At 48.5% G+C, this 13,834-nt stretch overlaps 1 protein-coding gene across 1 annotated transcript in view; it reads right to left on the bottom strand.

Annotated features, from left to right (window-relative positions):
- Positions 1-4,941: 4,941 nt before the first annotated feature.
- LOC8030332 (ATP-dependent Clp protease ATP-binding subunit clpX-like, mitochondrial) overlaps positions 4,942-13,834 on the bottom strand; it is a 31,452-nt gene continuing 22,559 nt past the window's right edge. The window contains exons 9-11 of the mRNA XM_029993683.4: positions 12,815-13,114; positions 10,902-10,994; positions 4,942-7,506 (exon numbers count right to left, since the gene is read on the bottom strand). Coding sequence (XP_029849543.2) covers positions 7,327-7,506; positions 10,902-10,994; positions 12,815-13,114 — 573 coding nt within the window. The 3' untranslated portion in view covers positions 4,942-7,326. The remainder of the gene's footprint in view (positions 7,507-10,901; positions 10,995-12,814; positions 13,115-13,834) is intronic.

Genomic DNA, 13,834 nt, shown 5'->3' with positions numbered 1-13,834 from the left:
GTGGAGAAATCCCCGGGATTTCTCCCTCGTGTGAATACCCCTTAAGGGGGATTTCTCCCCGGCACGCGCGCATCACGAAATGAAAACGCGAGGCTTTTGAACATCGCAAAGCCTAACGTTTTTGTCGCGGGATGCGCGTGCCGTGGAGAAATCCCCGGGATTTCTCCCTCGTGTGAATACCCCTTTAGGGGGATTTCTCCCCGGCACGCGCGCATCACGAAATGAAAACGCGAGGCTTTTGAACATCGCAAAGCCTGACGTTTTTGTCGCGGGATGCGCGTGCCGTGGAGAAATCCCCGGGATTTCTCCCTCGTGTGAATACCCCTTAAGGGGGATTTCTCCCCGGCACGCGCGCATCACGAAATGAAAACGCGAGGCTTTTGAACATCGCAAAGCCTGACGTTTTTGTCGCGGGATGCGCGTGCCGTGGAGAAATCCCCGGGATTTCTCCCTCGTGTGAATACCCCTTAAGGGGGATTTCTCTCCGGCACGCGCGCATCACGAAATGAAAACGCGAGGCTTTTGAACATCGCAAAGCCTGACGTTTTTGTCGCGGGATGCGCGTGCCGTGGAGAAATCCCCGGGATTTCTCCCTCGTGTGAATACCCCTTTAGGGGGATTTCTCCCCGGCACGCGCGCATCACGAAATGAAAACGCGAGGCTTTTGAACATCGCAAAGCCTGACGTTTTTGTCGCGGGATGCGCGTGCCGTGGAGAAATCCCCGGGATTTCTCCCTCGTGTGAATACCCCTTAAGGGGGATTTCTCTCCGGCACGCGCGCATCACGAAATGAAAACGCGAGGCTTTTGAACATCGCAAAGCCTGACGTTTTTGTCGCGGGATGCGCGTGCCGTGGAGAAATCCCCGGGATTTCTCCCTCGTGTGAATACCCCTTTAGGGGGATTTCTCCCCGGCACGCGCGCATCACGAAATGAAAACGCGAGGCTTTTGAACATCGCAAAGCCTGACGTTTTTGTCGCGGGATGCGCGTGCCGTGGAGAAATCCCCGGGATTTCTCCCTCGTGTGAATACCCCTTAAGGGGGATTTCTCTCCGGCACGCGCGCATCACGAAATGAAAACGCGACGCTTTTGAACATCGCAAAGCCTGACGTTTTTGTCGCGGGATGCGCGTGCCGTGGAGAAATCCCCGGGATTTCTCCCTCGTGTGAATACCCCTTAAGGGTATTTCTCCCCGGCACGCGCGCATCACGAAATGAAAACGCGAGGCTTTTGAACATCGCAAAGCCTGACGTTTTTGTCGCGGGATGCGCGTGCCGTGGAGAAATCCCCGGGATTTCTCCCTCGTGTGAATACCCCTTAAGGGGGATTTCTCTCCGGCACGCGCGCATCACGAAATGAAAACGCGAGGCTTTTGAACATCGCAAAGCCTGACGTTTTTGTCGCGGGATGCGCGTGCCGTGGAGAAATCCCCGGGATTTCTCCCTCGCGTGAATACCCCTTTAGGGGGATTTCTCCCCGGCACGCGCGCATCACGAAATGAAAACGCGAGGCTTTTGAACATCGCAAAGCCTGACGTTTTTGTCGCGGGATGCGCGTGCCGTGGAGAAATCCCCGGGATTTCTCCCTCGTGTGAATACCCCTTAAGGGGGATTTCTCTCCGGCACGCGCGCATCACGAAATGAAAACGCGAGGCTTTTGAACATCGCAAAGCCTGACGTTTTTGTCGCGGGATGCGCGTGCCGTGGAGAAATCCCCGGGATTTCTCCCTCGTGTGAATACCCCTTTAGGGGGATTTCTCCCCGGCACGCGCGCATCACGAAATGAAAACGCGAGGCTTTTGAACATCGCAAAGCCTGACGTTTTTGTCGCGGGATGCGCGTGCCGTGGAGAAATCCCCGGGATTTCTCCCTCGTGTGAATACCCCTTAAGGGGGATTTCTCTCCGGCACGCGCGCATCACGAAATGAAAACGCGAGGCTTTTGAACATCGCAAAGCCTGACGTTTTTGTCGCGGGATGCGCGTGCTGTGGAGAAATCCCCGGGATTTCTCCCTCGTGTGAATACCCCTTTAGGGGCTAGCCATGTCCGTATGTCCGGCGTCGGGTGCTCGTGCTCACGAGCACGTGAGCACGTGCTCCCGTGCTCGTGTAGAGCAAAAAAAAAAAAAAAAACCCGCATTTTCACGTGGTGAATGATGTTGATTGGGGCGAAGCTCTGGTGGTGCTTGTCTGCATAGACGGTGAGCCGCAGCATGCCGAGCCTTTCGTTCGTTTTCATCCATGTCAGAAAAAGAATGTGTGGTATGGAACGTGGTTATATACGCATTTGAGCATTTGACCGCAGCGTGACATGAATGAAAACGAACGAAAGGCTCGGCATGCTGCGGCTCACCGTCTACGCAGACAAGCACCACCAGAGCTTCGCCCCAATCAACATCCTTCACCACGTGGAGATGCGTTTTTTTTGTTTGTTTGTTTCAGGTCTAAACATACAGTTCTAGCTTTGTCCTTCGCCGAGATCCCCCGTCGTGATGTCACGAGTGACGTCACCCTCGAGACGTCACGCGGGCATACCCTCCCCTCCTCCTCCTCAAGAACTGCGCTCTAATTCGGCATTACAAAAAATTGTAAACGTCTTTCTTCTTTTTTGCTCTGGTTTCATGCACTGGCACAGGCTAGTGCAACTAAGTGCCTAAAACCATCAAAATGATGCTGAAGCACTTTTTTTAGAAATCTGAGTTAGGAGCACGTTTGCAAGTCCGGCTTCAGGGCATCGCCTTCTTGTTCGGCCGAGGTGCGCTTGGGCGCGGCCATAATCCGATTACGACGCCTTAACCAGGCTTCGTAATCGGATTATTACGCGCCTGAGCGCACGCCAGCAAAACAAGATGGCGCCGCCCTGAAGCGTGTGAATCCAGTAATCGCACTAAACTTGGGCAGAAGTCAACGTAACCCCCATTTATTTTGAAAAAAAAAAAAAAAATGAACAGCGATGATTGCAGAGGTTTAGGATTTAGGGCAGAAAATCTTTCTTTTGTGTGCGTGTGTAAAGGAAGGGGGGATAGAAGGGAACCTGTATATTTTTTCGGTGCGCTGCCGTGCATCAGCGGTCCCCACGCTGCAGAACTGGAAGCTTGCCACCAGCACGCGTTCGGAAGTCGCGCACACAGTTATGGTCGCCAGTGAATACGCGCTAATATACACACCAATCCCCCCCCCCCCCCCCCCCCCCCCCATCCCTCCTCCGCAACCTAAGTGATGGACATCCCCCATCCTCTACCCCGAAGAAGAATTCCTGGCTAGGACACTGACTTCCGGGACATTGCTTTTGTGCCCATTGTAGCTTATCTTCCGCCCACAGGAGCAGAAAAGCTTGGCCCCTTTCCTTCCTACTGCCGTCTTTTCTTGCCTAGACTTTCCTACCAAAAATAACCCACAAACCAAGTTTCTGACAGGAAGCACCACTTCTGCCGAAAACGTACAGCTGCTGCGATGTCTACACGTGGCTTCCATGCCATTTGGCAGAAGATCGAACTCTAACCCCTTTGTTGTCCCCACCCTCGGTGTTTACACAAGGCCTGCGCACATGCCAACAGGCCTTATGGGCATGTCCATGTCATCTTCTACAATAGAGCGCAGGTTACAGTTTAATGTAAAAAATACTAACAATCGACGAAGCGACGTTAAGTGCCGGATCTATCCTCAGAGAATGCGAGCTTGACCCACTTCGGCTTTTGTGCGGAGCTGGGACCTTGCATGCTGCATTGTTCACGCAGGCCAGAGTGGAAACTAGAGCCCCTCTTCCCCCTCACCGGAGAACATGAACTCCAGCCGAACGCTGACGCCGCGTTCGGTTACGTCGGCCGAGCGCTGAATCATTGTATTTGTTGTCCCCATCCGTGCAGTTCTAAAGTTAACCGCTTGGGGCGTCGCGGTCAGTGTTGCCAATTTAGCGGTTTTCCCGCTAAACTTAGCGGTTTATGGTTCTGTCTAGCGGGATAAATTATTGTTTTGCGGGCGGCGGGATTTTTAGCCGGTTTTATGTAATCTTGGCGGTTTCCTAGAGATATAGAAATATATCGATTTTCTGTCTACTATGCACCTTTCACATCCATAATAATAAGGATAATAAACCACAGTAGTCTTCGCTTACTCTCAGTAATGTTCTGGTTTGTGAGAGTAATGCCTGTGACGTCATCAAAACATTAAGGCGTCGAATATCGGAACATGCCTCCCTGTTATGTGCGCGCACGTTTGAACAGCATGAATGGTCCAAATTTCCTTTGACGTTTTTGTCACTGTTTCGTGAAATGGACGCGGCGAAGTACGCTCAAAAGTTTAGAAATGACTGGCTAGAAGACCCCAAAGACCGGCTACTGGAAGTTCCTGGTGATAGCTCACGAGCCATATACCGCTATTTCAAAACGGAACTAACGGAACTATCTGCGAAGAATGTGGATTTCGTCGCGCACGCTGCAACGGAGAAGCATGTTTCGACCGCTGCACCTCTCTCCTCTGGTAGCAGACGACTCGACGAGTTGAACGGGTCTGACCAGGTCACGCACTGCTGAAGGGTCCCTTGCCATGTTCGAATGCGCTCACTCTGCAATTTTGGCTTCGGATCACCTGGGTGAACTGTGGCGTGGCGTGACGAAGTTCTAGTCACAACAAAAGGAAAGCTTCCTTTCAGATGGTATTGATATATAATCTATATTGTTATTATACCTTTGTTAAGAATTAAAGCAAAAAAAAATGTTTAATCTTTTTGCGCTGTGTTTTGGATTTAGCGGTTTTCGGGATTCCGACTGCGGGTGTTCAATTTTTGAGTTGGCAACACTGGTCGCGGTCGTTCCTCCTCCCCAATAAGGCAACATGATGCCCCGCGAATCAAAGCAATCAGCAGGCTTGTAGTGGCACCACATAACAAAGATCAGTGTCACACAAAGCAAGCCTTCAGGAAGTCAGACGAAGTAGAGTAGTGTTCATGTAAATGACATTTTTTATTGTTTTAATTTACAGCAGTAACAAGTGTAGTACTTTACATAACAAACCGTAGCCAAATGCAATGTCGCATTCCATCCCAAGCTACGGTGCCGGGGTTCCCTGGGCTCCGGAAACCGTCATGAACTGACATAGTAGCTCTATCGACGTCGAGGACAAAGCTTTTCCCTTCAAAGTAAAACACCGCTCATCTGTGCAAAGTAACGTGGCATGTCCACTGGTAAAACTCTCCCGTCCAAACCAAGCACAAAATGAGTCAAGGAAGCATGCTGTTCAACGTAATGTGATGAGTCTGTTGCTTAAAAATGTTTGAATTTATTCCAACAACTGTTTGCACAGAAGGATGAGGCTACATTGTGGCTGCACAAGCCATGTCTTTAAAACAAGGACTTAGTGTAACTCATTTCTCGAGCAACTTTTGCTGCAAATGAACGGAAATAAAACATCTCCTTGAGTCGGCCTCAAATCACCCATTCCGACAAAATAGAACCGCCAGTCTTTCCTCTTCATATCAAAAACAGACAAAAAAAAAAAAACTTTCAGCTTTTTTACTCTGGTGAAGAAGGAAGACCAGCGTAGCTGTACTATGGTGGTAATAAAGTAATGGCCAGCCGCAAGTCGGCAAGCCAAAGTGGCAAGGCTTTAAAGGTTGCCGCTACCCATCTATGAGCGACGGCAGCAACCATACAACCGGCAAGCCGGTTGTCTGGTTGCTGGCATCGCTCATAGATGGCGGTAGCTGTTCAGAGTTTTGTGTGGACATATCTTTGCTGGCGGACATGGTACTCGGGAAACTAGCCCTTAACAGCTCAGCTGTAAAAAAACTGACTCCTTTTAGTTATGCCATTTTAATGTTTACTATCCCTAAAATTACCTTTGGGTTCTCTCCCATTTCGTTTTTCTGCCAAATCCTCTTGTGCAATTTCTAAACAAACCCCTTATTTTTGCTTTCTTCGCACTCGGACAACTGCCATCCCCCGTTTGCGTTGGACACAAACATTTCTACCAAAGAGCTCAAGTTCAACGATCGTCAAACAACTAAATAATCAATTAATTCTCTTACAGAGAGTTCGCCATCCCACTACAGCTCTGAAGAATATGGAACACAATTCACTGTCCTTTGATGTCGCTCCAAACTTGAACTGCTCCACAGGAAGCATAAAAAATGCAACAAAGCGCGTTCAAGAAAACAAAGAAAAAACGACTGACTTCGAGGTGGCCAATTTCTTTACAAAAATAAGAAAAAAAAAACGAAGAGCAAACACCATTAAATTACTCTCTGCTCGCTTTTTGCAGGTGGTCACAAACTCACAAAAAACATCCCAGTCGAATAATCTTGCCATATGTTGTTGTGGGGATTCTTCGATTGTCTTCAAGACAAAGGACTGCGGTGAAAGTTACGCGGGCATCCCAGAAGATGAAGGGACTACCTAGATGCCGAGGCGTTCGCACGAAGTGGACGAGACGTTTCGACGAACCTGCACGTAGTAGAGAGATCGCAACGAGTTTTCCCACGACGCACAAAACTCCGCCAAGCGCGTTTGGATGCTTCCGGCTCCTGCGACCCTCGAACCATGACGTCACGAGCCGAAACTCGAGTCCGTCCGTTACAACTACAAAGGGTGGAACGAGTTTTTGACCGGTGTGTCTAGCACCCAGACTCCCGCCGTTTGGTCGTGAATATGCAGACGATAGAGTGGGTCCTTGTGGCAGCGGCGACCCGTCTCGTGTCCGCTTTGGTTTCAGTTGACTGCCTGGCTGCGAAGCGACTTTCGGCAGAACAGGCGTCTGCTGCATCCACCTCCACAGCTTTGTCGTCGCCACAATTGCAGCAGACGGCGGCGCGACACTTCTAAGACGCCGTTGGGCAGAACTTGCAGACACAGTAAATACGCTAGTCGGAGACGTGGTGCGGGCACCAATCATAACTAGAGGCCGGATGGTTTAGGCAAATAAAAAGTACTTTATCTGGCCAGGCCTTCGAATGCGGCGACAGAAGGGCCCGGTGGGAATTCAAGGGGCGTTCCCGGCAGCTGGCGGCGATGCTAGAACTCGACAACGAATTCCCAGAAGGTGGCGCCGGGCCCGACACGAAGCTGGTCGCGAGACGCGGTCCACAATGCCCCGTAAATTTTCCAACCATTTCCAGCCACGCGCGCGAAAACAGTTGCCCAAAACATCCGTCCTCCGGCCCCAAGAGCCGATCTGCGAGAGTTGAAAAGACAAACGGCGTGCTGTCGACGAGGCGCGTTTTCTCCGAGTCCCGGGGATGCGTCAACAAGTCAATTTGTCTAAAAAAAAAAAAAAAAAAATGAAAAAAAGAAGAAATGTGGAAACCGCAGAGGGGATCCAACGTTGGGCCGCCCTAGGAGCTGACGGCCCTCTCTTGATCGGGCGGTGGGACGTCGTCGTACATTTCGCGGTCGCCGGGGCGGCCCTTGATGTAGAGCGGCGCGCACTTGCCCATTGCGCACTCGTGCGAGATGTGTACGCTGACCACGTCTGAGCCGGGGATTTCGAACATGGGCTCGAGGAGGATGGTCTCCTGCGGGGGGAAGACGGGAATCGAGATTCAGACACTGTTCAGACTGGTATACAGTAGTGCCTCGTTAATATGAACCCTGTTAATGTTCATACCCCACATTATAGACAGAATTGTTGGAAACGAACTGGGTAAATGGATGCATTTTTGTCTCATTACTGAGGACGACTCACATTATGTGCTCTTTTTTGGGAGAATGGAGGTGCCCATACTGCCACAGTGCATCAAGCCACTGGAAGCAATCTGTAGCTTGGACTGTATCACATGACTTTTGGTTGGGCGGAGCAAAGTGTGGAGTGTGAAGTCACGTGGCATGCATATAGCACTGGGTTGGCTAACATAGCTCGTAGTGTCCGTAGTGGTACACTGTAAAGCGATTCAGAGTACGCGAGGTCAGAATGTGTGTCGTACGGTTGAAGTCATTGCGGGAACCAAATAGGTGTTCATAACAGAATCTGGACCATTGCTTGGATATGGGCAGAATAGAAGTTAACATTATATGCCGACACAAAAGTGATGACGCCAGTTGGGAATATTAGTATAGCACTAAAATTGTGATCAAAATTACAAACCAAACAAAACCTAAATAATAATAATAATCAGTAGCTAATATCAAAATTAGAATGATAAAAGTGGAATTTGACTTTTTGTAGCAGGCAAAATATTGGTTTCGAGCAGCCACTGATGCTTTTGGAGCAGATGCCAACATCTGTTTACTCATCACTTGAGAATGAGCAAGTTACTGCATCACTCATCACCTTAAACCTCGTGTAAGGATCCGCTCATACCACACGCCATGCTTTTCCTTACCTACAGCGTAAACACTGTCGCCATGTCAACCTTTCCTAAGTTAACATGGCGACAGTGTTTACGCTCCATTGTATTTAGGCGGGGTTCGAGTATTTGGGGATTCTGCTGTCTGTCGGTGTGCCCCTTTCCGCCTGATATTGTCGCCCGTGACGTCAGAGAGTGGGATGGTGACAGGCACAACTGCTCAGTAAACAGACATCGGCAGCCATATTTTGCTGGTTAAAGCGAACCCCCTTATCCTTGACAGCGAGCGGAGAAATGCGAAAAAAGATTGTATTGGCCATTTTAACACAACCAGCGAGGAGTGTTGTCTGCTACTTCCGTCAGCTATTGCACCATAATTGTGATCTTTGCGAAGTGATTGTTGCTAGCCACAGAACACTATCACGCAGAAAGGGAATGCTTAAATATGTTTTTATTCTAGAAGTCGGGGATATATATGAGAGAGAAAGATGGAGATAGAGGGGAAGAGAAACGAGCATATAGTGTTGTAGTACAATAAAGTAAACAAAATTCTCAGTGGCCAATGGCTGCATGATCTTTTCTCGGATAACTAGTCCGTAATATGATACCTCCTTGTACGCAGTAGTTTCTCCTCACTTTTACTGTGTGAATGATTGCTATAGTTATCAATGGCCTCATCTGAATAAAAATATATAAAATATGTGTGCTAGTTTCATGAAACTGGAACTTCGAGTGACTTCTCATATAGGGCACTACTAAGTGTAGGCTTTGGAAAAGTACCCTACTTTGGGGAGTTATGGCTCCTTTCTCAATCATATAATGAAACATGTCTTTAATAGAAATGGATGCCTAAATAGAATGACAGGAACCCAAAGTTTAAAAAAATTGAAGGTGATGTTTTCTTAATTTACATTAAAATTTTTCGTTGTTTTATTTTTTTTTATGTTTCCCTAGATATATCACGATTACCATATCACTGAGCTACCTAATATATATATCATATAATAGCCATATATAAGTAGAATACTGTCTGAAAAGTATATGATGGTGATAAATTATTTCATGAGATACAGGTCTCCAAATTTTGCCCATACTTTGTTTCTAAAAAGTATTAGAATTATCCTAATTTTATTGTTTTAATTATTCACTCTCAAACGTGCCCCCTCCATCAGCGCGCGTTAATGCAACTGTCCACCTCCTCATGCCTTACAACTTTTCCTGTCCCCCAATTTTTTTTTTTTTTTTTTGTCAGAATTAAGTGTGGATTTGTTTATACCTGACACTAGGCAATGGCATATAAAAACATCAGTTGATTTAAAAATGTTGACCAGTCACTCTTTGGTCGATCTTATCTGGAATCACCCAGTTGCACTTCAAAAAGCAGCCCTGAGCTTTAGCGGAATTGGAGCCAGAGTTAGTTGAAGTTCGCTACCCTTTCCATCGACTGCGGCACAGAAACTCTACTGACTAGTATGTAAAGATATAAAGACCCACATTTTTTTCATCCTCTCCCTGTCAGCTTTTAAAAATTAGAGATCAACCTACAATCAAATAATTTCAGAACCTACTGCGCTAGGCCAGGCGCACCCCCATGTCAGCCGCCGCTCCTAGCACTCCAGTGCAACCAGTGAAGCACAACACATGCACGCTGGTGTGAGGCGGTGAAAGTTGATGCGAGTGGCAGAGGTGTCATGGTGTATCGTAGCCACAGAGTGGAGGCTTGTGGCAGACGTATGCTAATCAGGTGATCTCATCAGCAGTGAAGGGCCCTGGTTTTGTCTTACTACAGCAGCCACAATTGCACTAGTTTGCACAATTTTTTTGCAACTTTTAACTCCCGACATTGCCGACATCGTCCGAAAATTCAGACGATGACGAGGTCAGCGTGGATAACGAGCAGCCTCTATACTTTGTTTCATCGTAAGTCAATGCACAGCCGACGACACCAGCTAATGAAACCAATCAAACGGCGTCAAAAGCACACAATCATGGCATTCGTCATCTCTCTGGGCGGGTTCTTTCATTTAAACCAATCAAGCACAGCGAATGCCCCGTGATTTGAGCTCTTAATGTGTGTGTTGGGGGTTTGAGCCTTCGGCTGTGCTCTTAGATATCTAAGATGAAAGAAAGTATATGGCGAGTAGAGATGCTGCGGAATTACATATTGGTAACATTTTTCTTTCTTTCTACTTCTCTGATTATTAAGATCAACCAATAATTAAATATTTTAACTTTTTTCCCTTCGTTTAAGTTAATCTCGGCGCAGGCGTAATGTAATTTTTAGCAAAAATTTAATTTTGGCACAAGATGTGGCAAACTTTCCTTCATGGCGCAATTTGGTGCAAATGGCACAGCATTTTCATTAGAGCACAACCAAGGTAAAAAGGATAAGAATCACAATCACATTCCGATGAAACCATGATGGCAATAGGCACCAAGATAAAAAAGAATACTGGGATCAAAACTGCGATCAGAAACTGCACCGGAATAGTAACCACGGTCAATCGGAATCGGAACAGAGATCAGAGAGCAAACTCAGAATTTTGGTTAAAAGTGGGATGAATGCCCTTTCCCGGGGGTGAGAAGCAAAATGCAATCTCCATGTTTGTTCAACAGGGACTTACCATGATGGCTCTGAGACCTCTGGCTCCGGTTTTGCGTTCCATGGCCAGCCGGGCTATCGCCCTCAGGGCGTCCTGGTCAAAGGTCAACTCCACCTGAAACGACATTCACATTCGCCCTTCTCACGGTCCCACACACTGATCCAGGCTGAGTACACAAAGAGTGCCTCCTCTCAGTTTGTTCAGCGACAGCAGACTCCAAGACTACACTACATGGAAGGAGAGCCCTCAGTCGAAATGTGCTCGCCGTGCCAATGGCTCCCTTTCGCGGGTGGGCTAACAGAGTACCGTGGTAGCCGAGGAGTGTTCCCTGGTTGCCACTACGGCACTGGTCTGCCAGAATCAAGTGGCACACAACGGGAACTTCTATGCAACAGCCCCAAACAGCATGAGTCAGCATTGCAGCAAACACTAAAACTTAGAATGAAAAAGGAACGACTCAAGCTGATTCCGCAGCCACCGCACGTGTCTAAAGGCCGATGTATACTTTGCGCTTTCCACTTTTCCTCCTTTCCCATATTCTCTCTACCTTTCAACTTGCCCTAATGCAGTCTTCCTCGCACTTTAGAAAAGGAGGACGCTACAACGGTCATCTCTGCAGAAAACCGAGGCTGTGTGTCGGGAGCTTAAAGGGGCGGTGCAACAATATTCAGTTGGAATGTTTTTCACTTTACACGAACTTACTGGCACTAGTAGGACTCAAGGATACTCGCACGCAACGCCACTGACCAAGAAACTCCTTTGTTGCGCTGTAATTTCGAGGACAAAACCGAGTGTTTTCATTCAATCTCTCCTTCGAAGAACCTGATGATGTAGCTGGGCGGTAGCAGTACCGCCCAGTGACGATATTTGAATACGGCTCATAGATTGGACCTGAGCATGGCGTGGACACTCGATTTGGACTCGTGATAATCAATAGCTCGAGAAACATTCGGGTAGTGTCCTGTGTCCAATCGCTGCAATGACGACTACAGCCGAACCATAACAATGTCTGGAAATCAGCGCGTGTCCTGTGCCATGTCAACTCCAGCGCATGGCTATGATCAACATTGGCGGCATATAATCGGCTCCAAATCACGGGGCCGCTTGTTCTGGCTGCGAGTTGAGGGGGTGAACTCTGCTCGTTTTTCTTTATTTTTTTTCTGCGACTTCGATTGCATGTGGTGAAAACAAACGGGTATTTCACAGATCATTAACATCAGGGATTCGTCCTAAGCGGTATTTGAGCAAAATACAAATATCAGTGCATCGCCCCTTTAAGGCAGACAACTGTAGGGCACTGCGGAAGGCTCGAGCGCCAGACTCGCAAAAGTGCATAGATTCCAAAATGTGTAAGTGGGGTCAAACAGTGTGTCATCATGTTGAACCTCTGCCGTATAAGTGTGGGAATGACACAAACAACCGGATGTGGGTGGACTATGACGTCGCCCTTACTTGGAGGTAAGGGCTCACACCTGCACCTTCCTATTGCTTTGTTTTGTGCATGCCAAGCAACTGCCACACATGACAACCCAATAAAGGACTAGGAAAGTAGGGAAAGAACTAGAAGCTAAGGAAAAAGAAGCAAGCAAAAAACAAGAAAAAAACCCCTTTGGCTATCAAAAAAAAAAAAAGAAAAAAGAACACGAGTTAGCACAGAGAGGAGTGGCTCGAAGTATGCTCACTGAAAAGTAAACTGACACTTTTAAAGGTTGACATACAACCTCGGCTTTCTGCGGGGAAGATTATTCTCTAAGGGTCCTCTCCGAAACTACGAGGGGGCCCGTGTTGGGGCAAGGTGGAAAGGATACAGGAAAGTGCAGCAGAAGCTACAAGGGTGAGCTACGGGATTCCAGTGTCCCTGCCAAGCACGCAAATGCTTGTAGATCTTGCATCGCTTGCACACAAAATGAAGCAGGCTAGAGAGAAAAGCGCACCTTGTCCATGCCGATGAGCATCTGGTACTGGGGCACCAGTGCGTTCCTGGGCTCGGTGAGGATCTGCACGAGCATGTCCTCGCTGAGGCTGTGGAAGGGCACCAGGACCGGGAAGCGCCCCACGAACTCAGGGATCATGCCGAACTCGATCAGGTCCCGTGCCTCCACGCCACGCAGTAGGGCATCCCGCTCCGCGTTGTCGTCGCTTGCGCTGGAGTGCGGCGAGGCGTTGGCCAGCCCGGCCTGGGACGCCGCACGCCGCCCCGGCGAGTCCAGCACGGGGGCTCCGAACCCCAGGTACTGCAACCGGATGGGCGGAGGGGGGGGGGACACTGAGGACACGTCCCAGCGCGGTATCCCAGCGCACTCCGAGTGACTCTACGTGCTCTGCTTGTGAAGTGGAGTGTTCAAACAGTTTTAAATGTTTTGCGAGAATATGTTGAGGGCCAAGGTCTGAACCCCAGGTACTGCAACTGAAGACAGGACAATAGGTATGCGTCTCGGCACGGTGTCCTGGCACACCTACCGTAATACCCATGCCACACAGACATGGCAAATGCCATTCAGGGCAAATCTCATTTGGGCACCGAATGACATTCCATTTCAAGCCTGTGCTACACGTACATTTCGAATGTCATTTTGCGCCATGATGATGATAGTGCCTGCTCTCTGAAGAAAACGAATTGTAAAGTTTTTTGTAAGCTAAATATGTTTGTTCAAGGTTATGATCTCTAAAAGTGTCTATAGGTAGTTTTAAACAAATTTTGCAGTCAATTACTTTGTTTTTTTGCGTTCCCGCTGCAATTCATTTGTGAGTGACGCTCTATTTGCTGTAGCTGCAATAAGCCAAAGCCAAAGGCAGAAGCTGACCAAAGCGAAAGGAAATGGCGCCTGTACAGTCGCGAGTGTCGGTCCTTGCACCGAAGGACGGTAAACGGATGCGACGGTTAATGAGCGCCCTCATTTATTTACGCGCCAAGCACCGTGCCGAGCAGCAAAGGCTCTAAGCCGAAGCTGAGG

Source organism: Ixodes scapularis, unplaced genomic scaffold (assembly GCF_016920785.2).
Source record: "Ixodes scapularis isolate PalLabHiFi unplaced genomic scaffold, ASM1692078v2 PGA_scaffold11__112_contigs__length_91849675, whole genome shotgun sequence".
NCBI classification, from domain to species: Eukaryota; Metazoa; Arthropoda; class Arachnida; order Ixodida; family Ixodidae; genus Ixodes; species Ixodes scapularis.
Note: the sequence above shows the minus strand (reverse complement) of the source record. Positions and strands in the feature narration are given on the sequence as shown.